This window comes from Patagioenas fasciata, chromosome 3, assembly GCF_037038585.1.
Source record: "Patagioenas fasciata isolate bPatFas1 chromosome 3, bPatFas1.hap1, whole genome shotgun sequence".
NCBI classification, from domain to species: Eukaryota; Metazoa; Chordata; class Aves; order Columbiformes; family Columbidae; genus Patagioenas; species Patagioenas fasciata.
In genome coordinates this window covers 83,263,012-83,288,955 of record NC_092522.1, presented here as the reverse complement: position 1 = coordinate 83,288,955, position 25,944 = coordinate 83,263,012, and the positions used below count along the sequence as shown (strand labels likewise).

At 38.6% G+C, this 25,944-nt stretch overlaps 1 protein-coding gene across 6 annotated transcripts in view; it reads right to left on the bottom strand.

The window, feature by feature from the left end:
* Positions 1–3,464: 3,464 nt before the first annotated feature.
* Positions 3,465–25,944, bottom strand: part of FBXL4 (F-box and leucine rich repeat protein 4) — a 63,592-nt gene continuing 41,112 nt past the window's right edge. For 5 of the 6 annotated variants that reach the window (XM_071806718.1, XM_065834607.2, XM_071806717.1 and 2 more), the window contains 3 exons: positions 18,443–18,514; positions 16,959–17,271; positions 3,465–8,858 (listed from right to left, as the gene is read on the bottom strand). In XM_071806718.1, coding sequence (XP_071662819.1) covers positions 8,695–8,858; positions 16,959–17,271; positions 18,443–18,514 — 549 coding nt within the window. In that variant the 3' untranslated portion in view covers positions 3,465–8,694. Of the gene's footprint in view, positions 8,859–9,724; positions 10,169–16,958; positions 17,272–18,442; positions 18,515–25,944 lie in introns of those variants that run through there. The other variant, XM_071806721.1, reaches the window with a different exon arrangement.

Below are 25,944 nucleotides of genomic sequence, written 5' to 3'. Positions count from 1 at the left end.
TTCAATCAACAGAGCAAAGAAAGTGGTGGCCTTTGGTAGAGCAAGAGAAGCCAAGGGGCTAATAGGGAGCAGCATGGGGTAAGGAACCTCTTACTCTGAATCCAGGATAGCACACACAGCTCAGGAAGCTGGTTTCCACTGGAAGTTTTAGGTGGTCTACATGTACCTCAGCTTCTCCAGAGGTCAATTTAAGACCACAATTTAAAATTGATCTCCTGACCTGAACTAGCCTGTGGAAGAACCTATCAGAGTGAAGGGACCCTAGAAGACTAGTTTCCTAATCTGAGTACCTATCCCAGATACTTATAATTAGATTATAAAAATATTCTCTAGCTACAGAAAATGTGCTTAGGGGCAATTATCCCTTCTGTCCTTGACTTGTTATTAAAAAAGGCATAACTTGCTTCTGGTGCTTACTGGCTTAGCGTGCACAGCAAAGTGATTTACAGATAGTGTCAGAACTGTTCCCTCTATTGCTGCTCTTCCACATTTTATAGAAATTAGTCCCTTTAAAAGGTAAAACAGTAGGAGTTTGTTGCAACATTGCTCAGACTCCTGTTTTTGCAGCAGAAAATGAAGCATATTATTAAATAAAAAATAAAGTGAGGGGTGTGTCAGTCTCTTCTCCCAAGTAGCAAGCAATAGGACAAGAGGAAATGGCCTCAAGTTGACCCAGGGGAGGTTTAGATTGGATATTAGGTAAAACTTCTTCACTGAAAGGGTTGTCAGGCATTGGAACAGACTACATAGGGAAGTGGTTGAGTCACCATCCCTGGAGGTGTTTAAAAGACGTGCAGATGTGGTGCTTAGGGACATGGTTTAGATGTGGACTTGGCAGTGCTAAGTTCATGGTTGGACTCAATGATCTTAAAGGTCTTTTCCAACCAAAACGATTCTATGATTTTGCTGCTGGTTTTTTGAGGGGGATGGGGACAGCGAAAGAGCTATTATTTTTAAATGAATCCAGGTGCTGGGTTCAGGGATTAAAATTTGAAGGCCTGGAGATGCCTCATCCACACATAGGAATAAATGTGGGCAGGACATTTCCACAGACAATTCTCACACCTCACCTACAGAGATCCAGCCAATTTGGACACTCGTTAACTCCACCATCTCCCTGGTAAGGAGATTAATGCAAAATGCCAGAAGATGCTCAAGAGCCACAGTAGCTTTACGCTCATCAGGAAGAACTAGAATGAGACCATCATATTGATTTTACTAAGATGACTCAAGGGACAGCTGGTAATTAGAATTTGTCTCTATGCAAAAGTTAAATCGGAAAGTGCAAGGACCCCCTGCAAACAAATCAATTCCAGGTTATTTTAATTCACTTTCAATAACTCTTCCAAAATAACTCCAAGCATAGACTAATCATTAGTTTCCAAATCACAACTAAATGAGTTGGTTTTAACTTGTCTCCATTACTTTCAAAATAGTGTATATGTGCAGAAATCTGTGGCACTGCCCTGAAGAAAATAAATCTAAGGAGACCAAGGTCCAACAGACAGAACCCATCTCCTGATGGTGAGCAGAGGACTGTACTACCCAACAGCTCTTGACCATGGTATAATAGTAAATAAATGCGAAAAAGATAAGATTTCGCTATCATTATACACAGTATCTCACTAAAAATGCTCAGACAGATTCAGTATTTCATAAACTTTGTCCTCTTTTTCACTTGAATTCAAACTTTGATGTTTTGACACTATGAACAGTTAACCACTATACTCAATTTCCAATTAGAATTAGCAGAAACAATTGGCCCCTGAGCCATGGTAATCCAAATTTATTATAAGATCTATGTAAACAAATACTAAAAATATACAAACTAAGATGTTCCTAATGTATTATAGACAACTCATTTTCTAAACAGAAACTACTGTCAGTACCCAAGACCAGGGATATTTATCTTAGTCCAACTTGCAGACTTCAGACTGACAATATTAGTCCTGTAAACTAATCATGTATGTTTTGTATGTCACAGAACTGTATGTAAAAAACATTACCAAAATTTTATTTTAGTAAGTTACATTTAGATTTTCCTATTAACCTAAACCAAGAAAAAAAATGACTTTCCTTATAAAAAAAAGAAAATAAAGAACAACAAAAAAGAACAAATGAACTGTTCTTGACACTGCAAGTTTCTTTAGATAGGTATTATTTCTCCCCTCTGTCATCTTCAGCCATCAGAACACAAACAGAATGAGCAAAGGGCAAGTCTCAGATCACAGAACCACAGCACCACTGAGGTTGGAAGAAACCTCTGCAGATGTCCTGGTTTCAGTCGGGACAGAGTTAATTTTATTCCTAGTAACTGCTATAGTGCTGTGTGTTGGATTTAGGATGTGAATAATGTTGATTATACACTGATGTTTTAGTTGCTGCTGAGCAGTGCTCACACTAAGTCAAGGACTTGTCAGCTTCTCATGTCCTGTCAGCGTGGAGGCTGGAGATGTACGAGCAGTTATGAGCAGGCATAGCAAGGACAGCTGACCCCAACTGACCAAATGGATATTCCACACCGTATGACATCATGCTCAGTATTATAATCTAGGGAAAAGTTAGTCATCAGGCCACTGCTCAGGAACTGGCTGGGTATGAGCAGGTGGGAAGCAACTGAATTGTGCTTTACTTGTTTTATATATTCTATTGTTACTTTCCCCTTCTGTCCTATTAAACTGTCTTTACCTTAACCCACAAGGTTTACCTTCTATCCCCCATAAGTCTGTGGGGGCAGAATGCACAAATGGCTGTATGTGGTGTTTAGCTGCCTGCTAGGTTAAACCACAACAGGAGGTCATCTGGTCCAGCCCTCCTCAGCTCAAGCAGGGCCACCTAGAGCTGGTTGCCCAAGACCATGTTCATGTGGCTTTTCAGTATCTCCAAGGATGGAGACTCCACAGCTTCTGTGGGCAACCTGTGCCAGGGCTTGATCACCGTCACCATAAAATGTGCCATCTTGTGTTCAGATGGAGTCTCCCATGTTTCAGGTTCTTGCCTCAAACCTGCAGTTTATTTGTCCTCAAAAAAGGACCAATTACAAAAATCCTAAGCAATTAAGTCTTAAATGCATTTGGGTGTCCACGCACTAAACCACCTGCAAAAATGCAGATAGACAGCGGTAGGTGAAGAAAAAATATTTTTATGTAGTTCATAAAAATGAAACAAAGAGATATGAAGAATTACCACACAGGCATGTATATGAAAGGTCAATCTTAAGAGCATCTAAATGCTAAATCTTGACTTAGAACTACTAGCATGTGAAATTAGATGGGAAACTAATTTCTGGGAAAGATAACAGCTGACCTACAACAATGGACTCACTTTCCTCATGGCTGTAAAAAGCTCTGGCCACCCTTTCACGAATTTCCAGATAAATTTGGATAAGACCTCTTTCTTTCTTTTCTCAACTTCTTTGACATTTGCATTTAGTACCCAAGGAAAAAGAGAGTGCTTTCAAGTAGTTGAGGATTTTTAAAATTTATTTCTTTTTAGAAAAGGGGAACAAAACATGCAAGAGAAAAACTTCATTCCTCACAAAGGATCCTCTCCAATTCATGATGTCTGTTCTAACTGTGCCATCATTTATCATTATTAAACGAAAACAAGACAGGGAGAAACCAGAGCTGCTAAAACTAAAATAACAGTACTTAGTCCACTAGCTAAAAAGGAAAATCTCACCATTGCTTGCTATTACTGAGGTTGAATCTTCTTAAAAAGAGACAACTCTTGCTGAGGCTGTTCTTTGAAGATCATGAAGGTCTGTAATACACAAGACTCGTGCCTCAGTCCTTCCTAATGTCAACTGTCACAACTTGTCCCATGCCTGGTAAATTTAATTAAGAGCCCTTCTTGGATTTCAAGTCAGAAATCTTAAATCACAGAAATCATCATCTCAGTGAAGGAAAAATGCCTTAATTAGGGAAAAATGTTGACTGTGTCTAGCACAGCATGTACGGATGCATTAAACTAGGAATTTCTAGCCTAGTAATTTCAAAAGCTATAACTTAAGGAATCATTGCAAAAGAGTACTAATGAACATGTAAATCAATATATAAAGTCACCCCCATACTCCACATAATAAAATGCTACATTTTATCTAGTTTTTGTAAATTTAGTAGTCCTGCAGATGTGATGTGGGAAACATATCCCATAAGATGCAATAAGTACACACAATAAGAACCAGGACTTAAACACACATTTTTTGCAGATGCACAGTGGGTAACATTTCTGATGACAGGAGAGCAGTTAAACTAGTCATAGTCTTAATTATAGCAATATGAAAGAGTATCAAAACAGCTGCAATACATTAATTACATTTTCCCATTAATTTCATGCATTTACAGAACCATACATATAGCCAGTCAGGTACATAAGATTTCAGAACAGGGAAAGGGGAAGCATTTCCACAAAAAAAAAAAAAACACCAAAATGAAGTAAAACAAACAAAAAACCCAACCAAAACCACCACAGGCATTGGCAAGTGACTCAGGGGCAGAAGTAGATCTTGGCATTTAAAACACTGACTTTTCAAGTTGTCAGCATCTCTATAATTTGATTTTTCTTTCTGGATAGATTTTGGAGAGCTTTGAAGTTTGGGGATGGATGTTGTTCCAGTCTTGTTTTTTGGTATTCCAAAACAGGTAGTGAAATGCTGGATGGAATGAATCTCATTTTAGTATTCTGAAGACAAGTATCTAACTTGAGCTAAATCACAGCTTCCACAGCCTCCAGAGAAGCTCTCCAGAAAATTATTCATTCTACTCTCCTTAAATATCTATCTTAGGGGAGATCAATAGCTCTCTAGAGGTGTCCAGATTCCTCTCTTGTAACTAAATGTCTACCTTTCACAGAGCTATCAGAGAGATGAATTCTACTCACTGTGCTCTGTGATTACTGGACATCTTGTATCTGGAAAAGTTGGCATGAAAGCCACAAGGAAAGGATGAGGCAGGAAGTTGAAGGGTTTTCTTCTTTTTTTTCCCTTCAGACTGAAATCTGGACCTCCAAGTACACGGGGATTATAAGGTCCAACCTCCTATCCAAAAATGTTCTTCCATGTAAGTCCTGCTCTCTAAGGTACTTAATCATGTGCATAATTTAAACATCAGAAACCTCATCTATTTTCATAGAGCTATCTAGCCAGACAGCTCAGGATTATGAATACATGTAAGTACACTATTGAACTGACGTCTTCAAGAGTTGGGAAGAGGCTTTAAATAGTAAAATTATCATACTAATTTTTAAAATGACCGAAAGAATGACAAACCTACCGACATGCCATCCCACACCAACTTCATACAGATAGTACAGACGCCTCTCTTCAGTTTAAGAACAGGAGGACTTCAGAGCAAAGCTCTCTTTTTTGGACATGTTAGCAATGGTTTTTTAACATCTGTTGCCAAAGTACATCTTTTATAATGCTTCAGAAAGACAGACAAGATCAAAGAACAAGATAAAAAAACTGAACGTGCTTAAAAGCAGAATTTAGATAACCTGGCTGAGGGATGATCTAGTGTTGGAGATGATGACCCACTTCCAGAATAATAAGGAATTGGCATCATTCATTCTGGATTAAATGAAACTAGAATAAACTTCCCTCTCTACGACTGCCTCACAAGGAGACAGTCCACAGTAGTTATCGGACTTTGCACCCACACTCAACCATACCCTGTATCACCTTTCACATGTAGACAAACCAAAAGGCACTTTGGCAAAGCAACACAGGAAACCCCGCTCAGCTCCTGCCCCAGCTTTTCCTGCCGCATGGGTGGAGAGAATCTCACTCTCCAGGTAGACTAAAACAACAGTTTAAACCAGAACTGCTATGAAACATCTTCTGCTGTCACATTCACTTCACAAAAGTAATTTCTACATGAAAAAACTTTGAGATTCATATGTGTAAGTATGTACACACATTCAAAAAATGTTCATATATATATATACAGAAACATATGTGTGTATATATACAATTTATACACACATATGTATAAATAGAGACACACACATGTATAAAATAGAACTAAAAAGACAATGATCTATTCTTGCTTCTTTGTGATGTACAAGGAAGGCCTAAAAGCATGTTGTCTTCTTTATCCTGGAAATATTAAAAATGTCAAGTCTCATCTATCCTCTTTTTTCTGGAAGACTTCTTGGACGTACAAAACCATAGCTAAAATTGCTTCTTACCCACTGATGGAAGATTGAAGTCTACAACTAGAGATGGAAGTCTTTTCCAGTTATTTCTCAGCTATTTGAATTAATTATGTGTTAGCAATAACTAAGTTTTAAATAGTCCAAATTAAAAGTAGACTTAAATTTATCCTTCAAGTGACAATTCCTGACAAAAACCATTTCAAACAGAAGGCAAAACATAAGAAAAAAAAATCCTTTAGTATGAACAAAACACCAATTTAAACCTCTTAGCAATAGAGAATGAAATCCTTTACATATACATGAAACACTTGTTTGATTCACTGATGCTGTAGAAGTGAAACTATTATTTATCAGGTTTACCAGTTTGAAGGCACAATGGCTAACACTTCATCCACATCCCATTCTATTTACAGTGAAAAACAAACAAGAAGGATCTCTAAGAAAAAAGGAGATAAACACAGATGCACCCTGAGAAGAAAAATTTCATAACAAAAACATTTGTTTTGAAATACTGTTCTTTGTAAACTCCCATTATCTAAGCCTGTGTTCTCCTATAACTGGAATAATGTTTGATACTCAATTACAATGAAAATATTACTTATAGACAAAAAAAGTTAGAAGTTCCAAGAAAAAGAAATCAACCCAAACCTGATTGAAAGAAATGAGGTCTCACAAAGAATCACACCATCAGTGTGGAAAAAAAAAAAAAAGAAAATCTATCTTAAGATCTTTGACAATGTTCAGTTTTCTGGAAAAAAAAATGGAATGGCATAATCTAGTTGGAAATCCCATAGTGCCTTCTGTGTGGAGGAAAAAAAATCAAAAAGCCAACTGTGCATGCCCTTCTTTGGATCTGGAATTCCCAAAAAATTCTGTAAAATGTAAAAATCTGAAGAAAAAGGTCTTTCTATAAAATCAGATAAATGTTCTGTAGCTGTTTCATGACATGGTTTACAAAGTATTGGCACCAGCACAAAGAGTTCAAAGTGTTCATTCAGGAGTCACAGAGATTGTCAAATCTTTAATGATTCGTAGCTGTCCTCTAGTAGCGGTTGGTTATTTACTGCATAAACTGAAGAATTCTTTGCCAGTTGATCTTCGGTGTGATAATGTACTTCTGCCAGACAAAACATCTTCCTTCTTATTCCAGTAAGTAGGAAGTGCCATCAATACAAGAATAGTGGAGCCAACAGCAAATGACAGACTATATTTCATGGTCCATATTCATTGACAATGGCTAAAAAGGTAAAATTCTAAAGTCAAGCTATACATAGCAACCTACTGTAGCAGTGGTATTAAAAAAAAAAAAAAAAGAAAGAGAAAAACTTAATACAAGGAAGCACAAAAGGAAGAAACCTCTACAATTTGTCCACTGACAGTTTTCCTTCTACGGAGGCTAAACAGTGTTAAAAAGAGAGAGTGCAATAGTACTTTGAGCGATCACCTCTTGGAACAACAAACAAAAAAAACCCCACAAAACCAAAACAAATCCAATGCTTAGGTTTGGTGATTATTAAATCACCAAAACATACTGCCCTTGTTTCAAACTCACTATATTTTGATTGCTGTCTTACTGAACAAAATCTTTGTTTTTACACTTGACAGTAGATTTGACACCAGTGTATGGGACAGTCACAAATGCATTACCCTAAGGTCTATTCTTTATGGTACTTTGCATGATAACCAGATGTATCACAAATGAAGTCTCAATCATGACAGAAATTTGAAAATAAAATTGCTCTTGAGTTTTCTACATATCACCAGTTAGGACACTAAGTACCTGGGCTCAAACTTTATATCCAATAACAAGAAGCATCTGGCAATTTTCTCTTTTGTTTCTGCGCTAAGTTCGGGTAGAAGGTTTTTGCATTTATCTGTCGTGTCGCTTAGGTTGGACTGTAAACCATCACTACATCTATTTTAGGTGGAAGAAGGGAGAAAAATGCATCAGATACAATTCATTGCCAAAAAAATGAAAAAGACATAGTGTCTTTTCAATCCATTCTTCTACAAGCTTAAATAGTTTTTCAAACAACTAATTACAGGCCAGATCATAACATCATATGCTGCAGGTCAAACTAGAGTGCTATGGTATCTGTGTATGTATATATAAATACATCTGTATAGATTTATATATACACACACAAACACATACAAATAAAGAAGGAGGCACCCATCTTTTTCTTACTGCTAAATATTGAACTTCTGCTTTCACATGGATAATAATAGTTTTTTGTGTGTAATACTCTAAAAAGGGACATTTAAGAATATGTTATTCATTTTCTTCTCATGAAAGCCACACATATGGCTAGTATTTAAAAACATGCAGTGCCACCAGTTAGCAGAGAGTAAAACAGTTCTTAGGTACAATATCAACAATTTAAGAAATACATATTTAAATGTATTTTACCCATTTGTGTAGATAATTAATAATTTCCACTATTTCATAGGGCATTTATATCCTTCTTAAAAAAAGTCAGCACGAATTGACAGGAAACAACTCTGTCAAATGAATCCCACAGCAGCATATGTACTGAGTCACTGGGTGAAACTCTTTTTTATGAACACATTAGGAAAGTTGGCATTCAGTTCTAGGACAACTCTATTATCAATCTGTGAACAGAAGGACACATCGAGTAAAGACAGATCTTTACAAGACTCCAGCAATTTCCTTAAAGATGCAGGGCTTACCATCCTCGTCCCTGTTCAAAAACAGAAAAGAAACAAAACAAACTGTAAGGTTACGGAGAATAATCTATTTTTTAAAGCTGCTAATACTGTGTCATGAAAAAAATACTACTATAATGCGATTTTTATTTAGATTATTTCCAATTAGATTTTAAAATCAAAAGCTTCTCAGAGACAGTGCAGAATTTTTGCCTTTAAGAAGCCTGTTGTACTTCCCTAACCGCATTGCTTAAGCAACTCCATCATTTTCTATTTGTGGGGCAACTTTCCACCTTCAAGGGGAATTTTTGACTACAGAAGCTCACCCCAAGTACCCACAGCTACAAGACCTCCCAGTGACCAGCTGATGGGTTTTGGCAACAACCAACGGAGTACGTTACACTTGTGCTCTCATGACTCTCCTGCTGACTGCAATGACCAGCACAGCACATGAGCTACTATGGGCTACTCCAATTCCAAATAAATCAATAAGGCTTCTACAACTCTAGAGTGAGTTTGGGTATCATGCACATTCCGGGGCAGTTGTTTAAAAGACTACCAGTCACACACATAAACACACACACATATATATATACACACACACACACATATATATATATATATGCACACACACTAATTACAACAGAAATAGCACTATTATCCCTGCTAAAAACATGACCACAGTGACTGAACTCGTGTCACACAGGCTCAGATCAAGCACAGGATCAAGTCAGAAATCAAACAAATCTGCGATTATAAACACACATTCACAGACCCATTATAGCTGATGGAAATCTAGTGAGCACAGTCCAGGTGCTCAAGCACATGATTAAGTTGCCTGAGGTGCCCCTTGGGCTTCCTTACATCATGTAGGACATCCACACAGAGCTGGCAGACAGGACACTGACCCACAGGAGGAGATCCATGCCTTACTGGAAGGGCTAGAAGCCAGGCAGATTACTCTGGGCAAGTGAACCAAGTCTGGATGTCTACAGTGGGCTAAACCGCTCATCAAATTCTCCTGGCTCTAAAAGGAGTTTACATATCCAACACCATATATCATTAACATACACCTGCTGGTAGACACTTCAACTTACACAGCTCCATATTGAGCTGAACTGCACCCCAAAAAAAACATCTAGCCCAGGATCTTGTCTATGGCCAGGGCCAATAATGCTTACCAAAAAAAAGCAACAGCAGCTTTTTAAAGCAGCTTTTCACTGGTGGATCTTCTCAACTGCCAAAAATTATCTGTTCAGGGATTTCTGAAGCTATCTTTCAGGAATGCTACTACTTTTCTGAACTTCTTTATAATTGTTGACACTCCATGAGTTCTACAGTTTAACTACATGTTAAAAAAAAAAAAAAAGAAAAAAAAATAATCCTTAAACCCACTGCTTACTATTTGCAATAATTAAGGGGCAATGAATACTAAAGAAGCAGCGAGAGATCATTCCCAGTTCACTGTTTCCACACCATTCATAATCCTATGGACATCTCTTCTGTTCCCTCAAGGCTGTCATAAGATCAGTATCATAAGATCATTCTGCAATTTTTGAGCATCAAGTTCTTCAACTTAAGATTTTTCTACCCTGAATATCTCTGCATTATCCTCTAGTACAGCATTATTCACTCCTTTGCCTGGATTACTTACAAGCAGATCAATACAGACCCTTGGTGACCACAGCAGTGACCTAAGTTCACTGTGAAAAGAGATATGTTCTTTTCTTCTGTTGTTTGTCTTTGAAAGACTCCTTACAAACCAGGAGAAGACAGCTAAGTTACAAAAGCAGAACCACCCTGGCTAAAGCTTTTGACAATCCAGTCCTCTAGGGACTGGATCAGTGCTCGCCTCCACCAAGAACTCCAAAGAATTCTGAAATATTGGAAAGGCATAACCTACCTTCATGGGGACACAGCTCTCCTTCAAAACGTCGTACTGACCTTCATGTTCACTGACTGACTGGCTTTCTTATGGCTGCAACTGGTTTCCACAGAGTAAAAGACAATCTTACTGTTCTGTAGCTTCTAACCTGCACCCTTTACAGAAGATTTTGCCATGTTTATAACTTCATTCCTCTAGTGCTGAGGCTTATTTAAGTGACTGATCACACAGCAGAAATAAGCTTTCCACAGCCCTGTATTTCAGCTCATTTAGAACTGCTGCATAAATACCATTTCATCCTAGCAATTTATTATCGTTCAATGCATTGATTTGTTCAAAAGCTTTCTGTATTGGCATTCCAATTTAAGGCAGCTTTCCGGGCTAATCTCCTGGAAAGAATAGCTCTGATGTAGCAGCCTACCTGATCCCCTTTGCCATGAACATTAATGGATGGACAACAGCTCTCCTGCAATGGCCTTCTCATATCTGAGCAATCCTTCACATCTGGAGTTCCTACCAGCCTCAGTAATCCACTGTAAACTACTTCTAACATATCTGAAATACAACTGTAGCACCTACCATTAGCCAATGGTTCCCTAATACCTCATTCTGCCTTACTGTGACCTCGTTTCCCTTTCTAGTGTACAGCTTCCTATTTTTCTTCTCTGCATAGGTTTCATTTCCAGAAAGATGCCTCTGTTTTTAGTAGTCTCCTGTACTCTTCTTTGAAGTATTTAAGTGTGGTCTTCACTTCTTCTATGCTGGGCTCTCAGATTAGTTGCTTTGAGACATCATTTAATATCCCCTGAAAACAGTCTTTGCTATCAGGCCCCCAACTTTTACCTCCTGTACACAAATGTAATCAAAGCTTATCATTATTATTATGATTTTTAACTCCCTTATCATTATATTATTACTGTCACCACAACTGTCTGGTGGTTGATGTCACAGTCCCTACAGCCACACACAGTAGTTCTGTAACATGCTTTAGTTATTTACTTCACTTGACCATAATTTTACCATAGTACCACTGTACCACCAGCAGGATCTGCTCTACCATTCCAACCCAAACTCCAGGAACACCACATTATGCTACTCATCTCTTTTCTACCATGCCTTAAAACTGCTACTGCATCAGCACCTTCATTTAAAATGAGCCTCGTTTACACATCTCAGATTTTAAGCTTCAAGATCCAAATGTGCATTTCTACAAAAATCCTAGATCTAGACATCTAGCCACAGATTTTCTCTGTGTAGGATGTTCTTCATTCCTTCCTACCTGAATTTCAACAGTTCTCCTACTGTTTCATCTAAGACTAAGGCTTAATGGATTTGTAACTAAATAGGCCATCCTAAATTACATGCTTAACTGCACCTGTTTCTTTTTTCCTTCTCAGACTTAAAATTTTATGTTAGGAAATATCTTTTTCTAAAAGCTAAAAAAGCCAGTTATGCACTTGGGGTTTGGTTATTCACACCAGGGGATAAACAAACATCAGTCGCAGCTTTACTTTTATTTATACAATGTAAAATTAGTGATATATATTTCTTAAAAGCACATTCAAAAGCATTTCAGAAGTGTCACAGAGCACATTTTCCTTTGCCTTTGAAAGACTAACAATGCCTCCTTCTAGTTACCTATTTGGTGCATTCTTCTAGAGTTTGGAAGCTCTGTTACTTACTACAACTTTTCCTACAAGGACTAATTGGCCATTTCTCAGAATAAATACATAATCAGTATATTAAAATCTGCTATTTAATTTTGTTGTTCAGTTTATTCTTTGGAAAAATTCTCTGGTATCACCTTTGTTAAAAGACACTTTTGAGTAATGATTTCTTTGTTAGAACAATTCTTTTTATTATCTGTAAATGATTTCTTTTATATCTATCACATATAAGGAATCACAAAATCATAAAATTGTTTAGGTTGGAAAAGATGTTTAAGATCTTTAAGTCCAACCATTAACCTAGCACGGCCAAGTCCACCTCTAAACCACGTTCCTAAGAACCTCATCTACTTCACCACTTCCCTGGGCAGCCTGTTCCAATGCCTGACAACCCTTTCCGGGAATAATTTTTTCCTGATTTCCAACCTGAATCTCCCCTGGCACAACTTGAGGCCATCTCCTCTTGTCCTATTGCTTGCTACTTGTGAGAAGAGAACAACACCCTCCATGCTACAACCTCCTTTCAGGTAGTTGCAGACAGCACTAAGGTCTCCCCTCAGTCTCTTTTTCTCCAGGCTAAACAGCCCCAGTTCCCTCAGCCACTACTCATCAGACTTGTGCTCCACACCCCTCACCAGCTTCACTGCCCTTCTCTGAACTCTCTCCAGCACCTCAATGCCTTTCCTATGATGAGGGGCCCAAAACTGAACACAGGATTCAAGGTGGGGCCTCACCAGTGCTGAGTACAGGGGGCCGATCACTCCTCTAGTTTTGCTGGCCACACTATTTCTGATACAAGCCAGGATGCTTTTGGCCTTTTTGGCCACCTGGGCACACTGCACATCAAACGACATTTGAGAGTGAAGACCTTGAAAATAACTATCACTATTCCCTCAAATGTTTTTACTTTTCCTTTCTTCCCCTAGATCAGCCAGAGTAGCCTTAATTTTTTACATTTTAATCTATTGCACACAACTTGAGTTCTACATTTTAATGTGCTACACATTTTCATGTTTGAATTTACTAACTATGTGTTGATGCTCTCAGGATAAAGCTGAAAATTTTGACAGCTGGCAAGGGGGCAGTTGGGTTTTCTGTTGCTCAGGAAGGTGTGGGAGGTGTTGGTATGTAGACAGGAATACATGAATTTTGCAGTAACAAGGGTGTCTACTTCTCATTACTCTTTTTGTGTAGGACAGACGTAGTCAGGTCTTTGGGGAGCAAGGCTAAAATGACTTATTCTTCATCCTTGACAGCAGTTGGTAGCCCCACAGCAACATAACTAAGCAGCTGATACGATGTGCAAGAAAAGAATCTGCATTGCCAATTCAAGCTTGTCATCTGACTCATCACATTCCTCAATGCTGATCATTATTTGAAGACTAGTTTTCAACTACAGGCCTAGAGGTGTCCACTTAATTTTTGATAGCACTGGATGATGTACTCCATCACTACAAAACCATCAGATGATCACAGCCGGATCATTCTACTGCAAGGTGGGAACCCATCATATCCGTCAGAGAAATGGATGTGGGCACAGAGGGAAATGATACTTCTAAGCAGGCAGCTCAGTCTGTACCAGGTAAAACAAAGCTCAGAACTAAAACTTCAAGAACCCCCATGTATTCAGTGACACACTTATGTCATGCTTCCTCTGCCAAACTACAGCAGATATGGACCCAACTCTTGATTTTTATTTTAACAGAAATTTACTTGCTGAAATGTGTTTTACACACCACAAACACAACCACCCATCAAACAATGCTTTACACGGGCCAATAATTTTATGCAGCCCTTGAAAACTGGCAATTTTTATCTTCTATGGAGTCCTATGATTCTGTAACAAGGGACTTGCCAAACACTAATGGAGAGACTAAGGAAAGGACAGATGGGTAGCAAGCTGCAGGACCTGCCACCTGAAAACAGCATCTAGGGTATATATAATATCCGTTTTGTAACACTTAAATGAATGACACACAGTTCAACAACATTTGTTTCAGAAGCTTAGACTCCTCCAGTCCTGAAGCTATTGTGGTGATAAATAATCTAGATCTGAAACAAGAAGTTTTCCCTGACAAGTTCGTAAGTTCTAACAACTGCAAAGAGAAACCAGTATGGTGTTTTCAGTGCTGGTGACTGCAGTGCAAGTAAGACATTCTGATCCCTACTTAGGTAAGTGCCTGTATATAGCAAGAAATCTCAAGCTTTTACACCGCTTTGTTGAAGCAAAAGAAGTTCTCTTACAGCATGCACTGCTAACCTAACAGCAATACTTCTACGCCCTTCACAATGCATGTATAAGCCAGACATTTCTGTACTTGGGAGATGACAAAGGATGTAATGAGAATACATCTCCTTCATTCACATCACAGAGAAGACCCACTGTTCAAGGTTACTCTTGCAAAGCTGAGCACTGACCTCAGGCCTCTAGCAGCTTCAGACCCGTTGTCACACTTCTTCAAAAGGACAAAAAACACATCAAGCATTTATGCAGCTTATAGTAACAGCATGGCCCTACATCAGCTGGCAAAAGTTAGAGCACATACAGAGATTTATGACTTTCTTGATACTCCTGCTCAGTAAGAGACAAGCTCTTTAGTTCAGACAACTGAGACTTCTGCACTTACATTGGAACACCTGGCAACTTTACCTTCAGATGACCCAATGTGGTCATACTTGACAACTCTTTCTTTTAACCACAGAATGTAACCGTCCTCCTATTCAGACAAAGAAACAAACACAGTTTCCTTGCTGTTGAGAAAAAAGCTGGGTAACACCTTCCCATATATCACCTTGTACTGACTTGTTTACAGCAGAAGACAACCTTTTTTTGCCCCTACTAAGTATTCCTCTGAAGAAAGTAAGTGAGGGATAAAAGGTGGATATTAAGGTTTTTGGTAACATCTTGCAGATAATCCTACTGGCTATTCCCTGGAGAGCAGCTACCATAACCCAAAATGCAATCTCACTGGGAAAGGTTGAGTACAAATCCACTTCATTCAGGAATACTGGTAACCACCCAGGGAATGGAACAAACCCCTTTTCCGTGTTCACACGGTATTTTTCCGCAAAAACATCAATAAGACAAACTGAATTCAAATGTGAACTCAAATGCTAAAAAAGCGTGGCAACAAGCCTTCACGGCTGGCAGAGAAGCAAGAGAAGCAGCAGACCATCCATAGGCTTAAGACGGCCCAGCTATTCACTGGGCAGCCCTGGTGCAGTGAAAAGGTCAGAGCACTTTGTGGGCAGACACGATGCCCTTATAACAGAAACGCATGGAAGTGGGTGGTCAGGAGAATGTAAGTGTTTAGGAAAGACTACATTCGCTATGCTGTTCGGAAATTTTTCCTGTCTGAATAGGGAAATGTGCCCTTGATTATCTAGTTACAAAATGGATTTCCCTAAGGATACACAAAACAAAGTTTTTATCTGTTCATTCTCCTTTCCCATACTGGTCAGAAGGCAACTTGCTCAAAGATGAGCAAAACCATCCTTCATGGTAGAAGACTGTATTAGCTATAGTGGAGTGACACCATACGGCACATTTTTTTTGTAATGAGAAATGGTAAATGCCGATAGCCTTAAACTTGCTTGGAACATTATTCAAGTTGAGGGCACTGAGTTCTTCCTGGCATCTCTCTCAACCTAAATATAATATTTTCATTAAAATTATTAAATATTAAAAATACACAGTGCAGCCACTTTCCTCTCTTTAACTTAAATCTTTCTTTTCAACTAACCCTGTGAAAATAAGCCAGTAAAAGCACGAAGAAATTTCTCCCACCTTGATGTCACAATTATCCCTGTTGTCCTACATTATTTTAAGAATAAAACCTCATATACCATCAAAAAAAGAAAAAAAATCAGTATCATGCAAAACTACATTTCTCAAAACCTTTACTCAAGAGTTAAAAGGATATTTATTTAAAATTTCTAAAAATATTTTTAACTACAGAAGCTGCAGAGGATTAGAAATTTAAGATTTGCTACGCTTTTTGCTCATCATCACTTCCCACCTTAGTAGAAAGTCCGTTTTAAATTTTGCTATTAATTACCTTTTCCTCTTTAATGAGTTAAACTCACTCCCTGGTAAAAGTGACAAAGAAATTCAATATTGCTTGGTGAAAGTGTATTATCTAAAAGCAGAAATCTGTTTATTGATCACAGACTTGCACTATCAATATACTTTGTCACACTTCACAGAAATAAAGCAACAAAAAAGCGGAAAGAAGGAGAAGAAATTTGATCTTCTGATAGTCAGAAGACAAAGATTTCAGCTAAAAAACTAATGGTCATGAAACCAAAGTTGTTGGAAAAAATCTCACACGTAAATCTCAGCTTAAGCAATTCATACTAAGCAGTCAAATTACATGGTTGGTATAAATCCACTGGATTCTAAGTCAGAAACTCACTGCAGCGAGTAAAATTTCCCTCAATTTTTTAGTATCTTAAACTACAACTTTAAGAAATATTTATTTAAAAATCTGTCTAGAAGGCAGTTTTGTCTTAAGGACTCCATTTTAACTGCAAGGTTTTTGAGATGCAGTGAGAAATACACCAATAGCCCTATGTTTTCTTACCCAATATATCCAGCTGCCGTAAATGCGTGCAGTTAGCCGCCAGCTCCTCGATGTCTGTGTCACACACAGACCTGTTGGCTGTAAGAAAGAGCTTCTGCAAGTTGGGGAGTTTACGTGCAAGGTTAGTGAAGCAGCCTGTACTGCTCTGTAGTGTAGGGCACCAGCCTAGATCGAGTTCTTCCAAAAGCTGGCAGCCTGAAGCCAATTCTGCTATTCCACTTTCAGTTATGTTTTTACATCTCCACAAATCCAGGCTGCGAAGCTTTTTGCATTTTGCTCCCATCATGCTTGCTATAAGATCATAGTCTTCAATCTGCAAGGAAAACAAACACTTTGTCATGTATACCATCCTTCCGGACATACATAGGTGTTTCAAGATTTGCTTGCTAACACAATCATAAGCATTTTTCATTTGTAAAGAGCTCTGAGAGTACAGTGAGGTCTACTTTTGCAAAAGACAAAAAGAAAATACATTCCCTATCAATCCCCAGATAGACGTGCTTTTGAGTTCACTTAAGTGAACTTAAAATTTTCACTTAAGTGAATTTAAAATTTTCACTTTCACTTCAGTGAAAATGCAGTGAAAAGTTTGTTTTCATTGAAAAGCCTTTCTTTTATTTTTCACGGTAGCTTTTCCTTTAAAAGATGATGAAAACTTTTTACGACCATAGGCACTGCAAGCATAGGCACATCTAGATTGAAGAACGTGTATATTTCTTTTCTAGGTTGATCAGTTGCTCCATCTCCTCATGGAAGTTCTATTAAGTCACCTTGGGCAAGCCAAAGGGACTGAAACAGGGTCCCACTCTACAGGAAGAAGGAATGAAATCCACTATCAAAAATCATAGGAATTCAAGGACTGTTGGAAAACTGTAGTCACGTTGCCTTCCTCTTCTGTCTGTGAGTCAAAGCAGGGAAGGCTGAGCCAATTCTGCTTTGTCACTTGCTTCTTGAACTACAAGGAAGGTTGGCTAAGTCTTCCTGATGAGTTATCTGCAGCAAGCCAGAATCCCATCACACACACCTCTGAGCAACCCAGCTCACATGAGTGCCATGCAGGAATTGTTATCCTTGTACTCTCTTTAAGCAACGTGTGCAAGACTATGACTCAAATGGCTTTTGCTGAAAATATTTGTCTCATGGTTATTAGAGTCAGACACAAGTGTTAATCTGCCAGGAATGACAATCTGGGCTGAATAAAAATACCTAAGTCTTTATTATTAGTTTTAGAAAGAAAAACTGATCACACATATAAAGAATGCCGAAAAATTTAGGAAGAGGCTAAAGAACTACGAGGAAGCCTACAAGTTAGGTTTCAGGTGAACGCAACTGGCACGTAACCCATAAGTATATGACTAATCTGCATCTGTCTTGGACATTGCAAGACAGCATAGCTTAATATCAACCTAGCATTTAACATGTCTTTGTGAAACAAACTCAGGTCTAGTTCCAAGCAAGCGTCCTCGTGTGGTGTAAGTACTCACCATGACGCAGCTGCCCAGGCTGAGGTGCTGCAGCTCCGAGCAGAAGTTCAGAATACTGAGCAGGGCTGTTTGCTGCCACGGGAGAACACAGCAGAAGGAAATACGGAAAGTGAAACAAAGAGAAGAGGTCAATTAGACATTAAAGGCTGTCACTGTGTTTCCTGAAATACAGCTCAAAACTCTGCTACAGACACCACAAATGCCACTTAATGAGTCCCCGGGTACTTTACCCATCGATTAGCTTAAAGCAATGGTAATCGTTACAAACCTTTATGCAAGTCACTTTGGATGTGGTTTTGCATTGCCCTGAAGATATCTACACGCCCATGACCTATCCGCTCATTTCCCACAGGAAAGCTGCTGAAGCAGTGTGGTAAGTTCAACCACCAGGCAAGGCCAGCCTAAAAACACAGAGGGCTGGCGACATACCCGGAGAACAGCAGAGGCTCTGACATTCGCTGATCAGCTGCAGCCTGATGGAACTGCCAATAGAGCTGGCAGCATCAGGATTGAGTTGGTGACTTTAATGTCAAAGGAGTCTCCGTGCTGACAAGGATGCTGACAACCATCGAGCACCTGTCACTACTTGCATGCAGACCGAAACAGATACAATGTGTATTTTACAGTCATGTTCCTGCCATTTAACATGGTCGTTCTTTTCAGAAAATACTGCACATTGCTCAGCCTGAAATTGGACTGGAACATCAGATGCATCTTACAAAATGTAAAGTACGCAGCTGTTCTGTTCCACAACAAGGGAAAATTCACAGGTTTTTATTTGTGTTTCCAAGATACAGAAAGACTCTTCTGCGTTGTCTGTAGCCACGTTTTGTTTTGTAGTTGGAAATACACACAGTGCAAAAAAGAAGGTAGTCTGGAATTCACCTCACAAATAGCTGTGCATCACACCTAGAACATTCACCACATTGTCAGGACTCTGTAATCTCTATCAGCTTGAAAACACAAATAAATTTCACAACATATTAACAATATAAGTCTGTGGATGTCTACAGTTTATACAAGTTTCTAACAAAAAACCCCAAGCAATATACAAAGGACAAAATAACCTACTGCTAATAAGCAGAATTCCTACAAGAACATTGGGCAACAATACTTGTACACATGGCTTGTATAAATTATGTATTTAAAAAATATATATATACACTTAATTTTGAAACATTTACGGTAAAATGCTTTATATAGTTTCCTCAGTTATACTCTAATGAAATGTGGCAGGAACACGAACTTTTGTCATGCCACCATGAAGAAATATCTGTTCCCTCACACTGAAAGGCTGGCAGATACAAAACAGGGACATAGCATGGGGTATTCGTGGAGACCATTTCAGACACCTAATTTAGGTGTCTCCAGGGAGCAATTAGAAACACCCAACACTTGACATGGATGGAACCTCAGCTTCCAACTTGGCCTTCTAAGATTTGATTTCCCAAAGGCAGCCTAAAAGTAGACACTATGAGCAAGCCTTCCTCACATGTATCTTTGCAGAGGTCCTACAAAGCCACTGCCCACCTGCTTGTTTTACTTTCAATCATGTTTTTAAAGAAAAAGGTAGCTATGGAATTAAGCACAAGCATTAAATAAATAACATTTAAAACATTTCAAAACTGGTAAATGTGTAAATATCCAATAAGTTCTAAATAACATACTTATTAGGCAAATGCTTCATTTGGATCATTAAACCAGTAAATTTGGATCATTACATCAGCAATTCCAAGAGAATAAGACATAATCTTTACTGTTTAACTCGGTCAAATCTATAAGCTTTAGAAACTACTAAGGTGCGCAAATTAAAAGCAAAATCCCCAAACCTCCCTTTAAAAAGCTTAAATATCAGAGCTAAAGAAATCAGTCTGACTGCATACACAGTTCTAAACAGGGTTTCTGCAAGTATTCAGGCAACTCCCCAGGAAAGCTGAATAGCTTGATGCATTCCACCATGATTTTCAGCAATGGTTTCCAGACTGGAATTTAAACACCAGACTGAAAGGATGGGAAGCAGCAATATGTTTCCCTAATGACACAAACAGTGAAAAACCAAACAGTGATTCTGAACAGATTGTAGGATGTGAGATCAATTCCATACTTTCTCTTCTTCAAAGACGGTTGAAATAGGTAGGAAGACTAATATTCATAGTTACCTTGATTAGATAATCGAGCTATAATACTTTTGTTGACTTGAACAGGAATTTGATCCAGCTCTCAGAATAACTTTTTTAGTCCCTCTCTAATTTGAGACAGTCCTTCCTGTATTGATGTGCACTGAGTCCACATTTTCAGAGGTCTTTTCACAACCTATAAAACCTAAGGTATTATTTTAAACAATTATTAAAACAAACTAACAAAAAAACACCAACAGCAAACTATTTTAAAAGAGCACTAGGAACATGGGTAAATAGAAGGCAGCTTGGTAGAACACCATGTTGTACCATCACAAATCACACCAAGTCAAGCCGAGGAGTAAACAACTACTTACTCAACATTAATTACAGAAGCTATATTAATTACTCTTCCAGAGTGCATACACATCCATACACAAGAATCAGATTTCTTTCAGAAGCAGTGTCTGTTTTTCTGTAACTGAGGTGGAGTTTGCATATGTCAAGAAAGAAGAAAAAACCCTTTGTGCTTGCCTAGTTGTGCCTCAGCCAACTGAGAATCCAGGTGGCAAAGGACATGAAAATAGCAGAGGAGAATGGCAGCTCACAGAATCCATATGCACCACATATAGAAGGACTATCATTGTAATAACCTGTCTGCTTCAAGCCATCTGTCTATACAATTCATCTCTCTGACTTGCAACACAAGATGACTGTAAGCAGAGGAGAGCAAGGCCATCACCCGACTGAAGCTGTAACACAGGCCAACCTTCACATGTTGGAGAGCTTTGCAAGAGGAGCTAGGAGGCTGTCTAAATTCTGGATTGGCAAACTTTAACCTGGACAGAGTCTAATTTCACCGTCTCTGAGCCTACAATGTAGATTTTTGGAGTTTTTCCCGAACCAAAGGTAAGGTTTGGCTTTGTACCTGCTCCCCTTTTCACTGATTGAGAAAAGAGTAGATGACGCAAACAAAACACCTCACCATGGAAACAAATTTAAGGTAAGAATTACTTTTTCTTTGTGGAGTAATGCATGGCATGGCTTCAGTCATCTAAATTTCTTCCACCATCCAAGCCAAAACAGACACTACTAAAATAACCAAATTTTATAAGATGGCATAGACAATAGGAAGAGTCCAAAGAGGCCAAATAAAATGGTCTATCCCATCCTCCATTCCCAGGAAAGGTGTTTTCAGGTCAGGAAAACATACAGCTGAGACCATGCAGGAGCTGCTGTAAGAGACAAGACCTTGACATCAAACTGATTAGAAGGATGTGATACTGCTGCTAAACACAACCTTACAGAGCAGATTACAGAAATATTTTAAAGCATGGCTGTCAGTCCTAAACCTCAGAAAAGTGAAGCAGACTGCCTGAAGAATCTCTGAAGCATTTGTGAACAGGCAGACAAACACCTGTCAGAAAGGACATCAACAGAGTTGATGCTGCCTTGGGCAACAGAAGAGATGAGATCACTGCTGGAAATCCTAACCTACTGCACACAAGACAGGTGGGAGGTCTGGCCAAACATGCAAATCCTTCACTCCGCAACACAGGCCAGCCTGGAAGACATTTAGGTGTATCGAATAACTTCAACTCAACAGCTGATATTGGACTAACTTGTATCCTACCTGTCTTTGTAAAGACCCCAGACATCACACTGAAGTTTTGACTCGAACGCTGCAAGAGCATTGCTGGTTTGAACAGACACCCTATCAGTAAAGAAACCAAATACTGCTGGCCAGAGTGAATCTTGCTTGACTTTTTTCAGGATCTTTTGCATTCATGATCCAGCAGCAAGTGCAAATTATTTCTGATGTTAGTATGATGAGGAAAGCATCTAAGAGATATCCTGAGTTCAAACAGAAAACCCTTCTGCCTGTGACAGATTTGGCTCACCCGTGGAACATGAACTTTGAATATTTGACCATTTACACATTGCAGTTTCATTATCAAGTAGTCCAAGACTTAAAAAAAAAAAAAAAAAGGTTTTAAAAAACACTATGATGCACTATAATATGGTTAACACATAATGGTTACACTATAATAAAAGCACAAAAATAAATACAGCACAGTGTGCCTCTGCAAGATTAAAGAGCTTAAGAAAAACAACATTGGTTTACTTTTAGGGTTGGGATATGGAAGAAACAGTCTGCACCTTTTTATAAACTTTCTTTTTACAGAGAAACCTTAACAACAACTTTTAAAATTGTTACTTTTTATGCTGGGAACAAACAACAGACTGTTTTTTCCCCTTCTGAGAAGAACTGTGACATAAGTTGGGAATTCTTCCAGCCCCTCAGTGAAACAACTTGAGAGCCTGAATCTTTTACAAGACTTTCATTCTCCTGCATTTTTTTCTTCAAATTTTTTCAATGAAGTGAATACTGAAAGTAATCTTTAAGTCTCATTAAAGACTGCTTCCTCCTTTCTTTAAATATCATTTTCCTTGCTTGCTATGTTTTTAATCAGAGAGTTACTAATTCTCCAGTTAACTACTTTGTCCAACAACAAAGAATTACACAAGACATAAATTTGAGGGGTTTAAGCATAACAATTTAAGTTAGGGGTAGCAAAAAAAAATCCTTTAATCTCCACCTCCCCAATTACGTTATATGAGAAGACAACCAAAATTGTACTTTTTTTTTCTTATTATTTCCTAATGATGACCTCACCCCTAACCCTCCCTGCCCTATCTCCCCCAAAACTCTGTTGTGTCCACTTAGGTTCAAATACTTAAATAACGTTAGCTGCAGGCAGATATCAGATTAGATGCCTGTATCTGCAAGCTCTCCACAACAAAAATATTGCATTTTTCCACCATATAAAATAATGAATACAACAGCATGCCTAACACCCACAATTTCTTTTTCATTTTCAGTTACTTCTCTATCAAAAAAAAAAAAAGGCATCCTGAAGAGTCTTTGTGGTGAGTTGCCTTTGCATATAAATTTATGAGGTTGTTATATTTAATAACAGGTTCTCTCACAGTATTTACCCATGTTTCTAGGTTGCGTTTTCATCTTACTCTACAGACCTATGTTAAAATATTGTGAAAAATATTTGCTTTTAGGTTAGAATCAGGGTCTTTAGCATTACATTAACTAATGGTACTGAATACGTATTTAGAAAAGCTTATTCCACAAACAAACACCTTTTCATAAGAGAAAACATTTGATCAGCTAGCTAGTAAAGAATTGTGGAACCCCAAATATCCAGTGCCCAATCAAGAGCTGCCACATGCTGTTTGTGTACAAATCGAATTTACATTTCTCAACACATATAGTTAAAAGTTGACATAGCGATTAGGCAATTACTACAGGACATCAGTCATTATATGTGTAATACTACACAGTTATATTTTGGGAGCCTATTTATCTAACAGAACACCTGACAATATTATACCATTCAGTAGCAACTAATAATCTGCATGAAAATCCAAGACAGAAGATTCAGCCTTGCCTGAAGAAGGAAGAGTAAATGTGGTAAAGAAGAAGTAGTTCCGCAGGGTACTCTAAGTATTCTTTCTCATAAAAATTCTTGGAACCCAAGAAGCAGATGGAAAGGAGAACTGGAGAACTACACACTAAGGTCAGGCCAATGAAGTCTTCCATGTCTCTCTCAGTCAATCACTCACATCCTTCTTCTCAGAAATCAATCCTTCAGCAGAGCTGCATCTGCTTCAGCAGAGAAATCAAAGTATTCTCAGAATTGCACAGAAAGGTTCCTCTATTCATGATCTGGGCAGGAGCTTCCCTTTTGTTCCCAAAAAGTTTAAGTTTACAGCAAAGGAGGTTGGAGCCAGCTGACTCAGCCAGACAAATGCACAACTGTGGGAACAAATTAGACCAAAATGTCTCAGACTTCAGCACACACATAATGAGAACCACTTCCACTGCTGCAGACACAAAACACCTTCTCACACAACTGTCAGAATCAAGGCCAAACTTTCTGGAAGGGGAGACCAGTGACTGCAAGTTTATCCCCTTTCCAACTTCACACCAACAATTCAAACCTCATTTGGTAAGAACCATCCTACTTAACAACAACAGCCATTCCCTGCTTTTCGCCAAGGACGTGTTTCTGAAGAGTGCAATGGTTAGTCATTCCGTGGGAAGCAAAGTAGTTTTCCCCCAAAAGAATTACTGTAACAGAGGGGACATGTGCAAGGAGCTAAGAAATACATGCTGGTTTAATACACACAGGTCACACGTGTGATGTGATCACCACCTAGAGAGACGTGATGGTTTTTAAGATGGCTTTAAAACATCATCCACGTCATACATGGTCTCTGGATATTTCAGCGGTGTGCATTAAGTCCCTGCATACATGCACCCACTCTGAATTCCTACAAAAAATATTGCTTTATCACCAACCAAATTCAACTGCTTCACCTGCAAGACTGAACACCTGACAGAAACCTAACAGGAACCCCCTCACTGACTCTTTCGGGGCAGTTACATCAGTTACATCACTATTCTCCTCAGACAACTCAGTCATGTTGAAGAAGTAATAATAACAGCTAGCAGAGCTCAAGCAATGGCCAGAGAAGCAACAGACAGCAGAGCACTGCTGTAGCTGGGCATGGCCCCACCACCCAGAAGGGTCTCCTGAATCCTGTTCACCTACCTTGGGGCAGGGGGTCTCACACAAGGGCTGGCAGGAGGAGTTTGGACCCTTCAGACAGAAACAGGCTGTGGTGGGCTGAGGCTTTGGAGATAGAGCCCCTCCTCAAAAGGCCAACCAAAGGTAACAACCTTACCCATCCTCTTTCAGTTGGCAGCTTCCCCTCTATACTACAACCTGACATGTACAACTTTTGCCAAAATATTTCAGAAAATGAACCAAGTTACTTCTAATTTCAGGGAAAATAATTGAGACAAAACTAAATGTTAATTCAGCTTTAGGACTTCCAGGAACACCTTAGTTAAAAGAAGCTGCTATGTGTTCCCGCATAGAGACAAGAAAATTTGATGGTAGCACATCGCTGAGTTAATTTTTATTATTATATGTGACTAAGATATATTTGGAATGGCAATTGATTTCCATATGTAAAACTGCATTAACGGAGGTTCTAGTAAGACTCTCTGAAAAATAAAAAAACCACAACCAATCCTATCCCCCCAGCCCAGTAACACATTCAGCAAGTTATTACCTCCAAATCTGGCTTCTAGTGGCAAAAATATTGCACAAACATTGGTGTTTTCCATCAACTACTTGAAAATATACAATTATAATTTATCAAATTCTTTATCTTAAGCCAGCGAAGTTCTACTTCATAAGTACTGCAGCAAAATAACTTTACCATAGTACAATTACAAGCACCTCATGCAAATGTAAAAGGTAATCCTGTAAGACTGTCAAAGACAATTCAAAATCTATA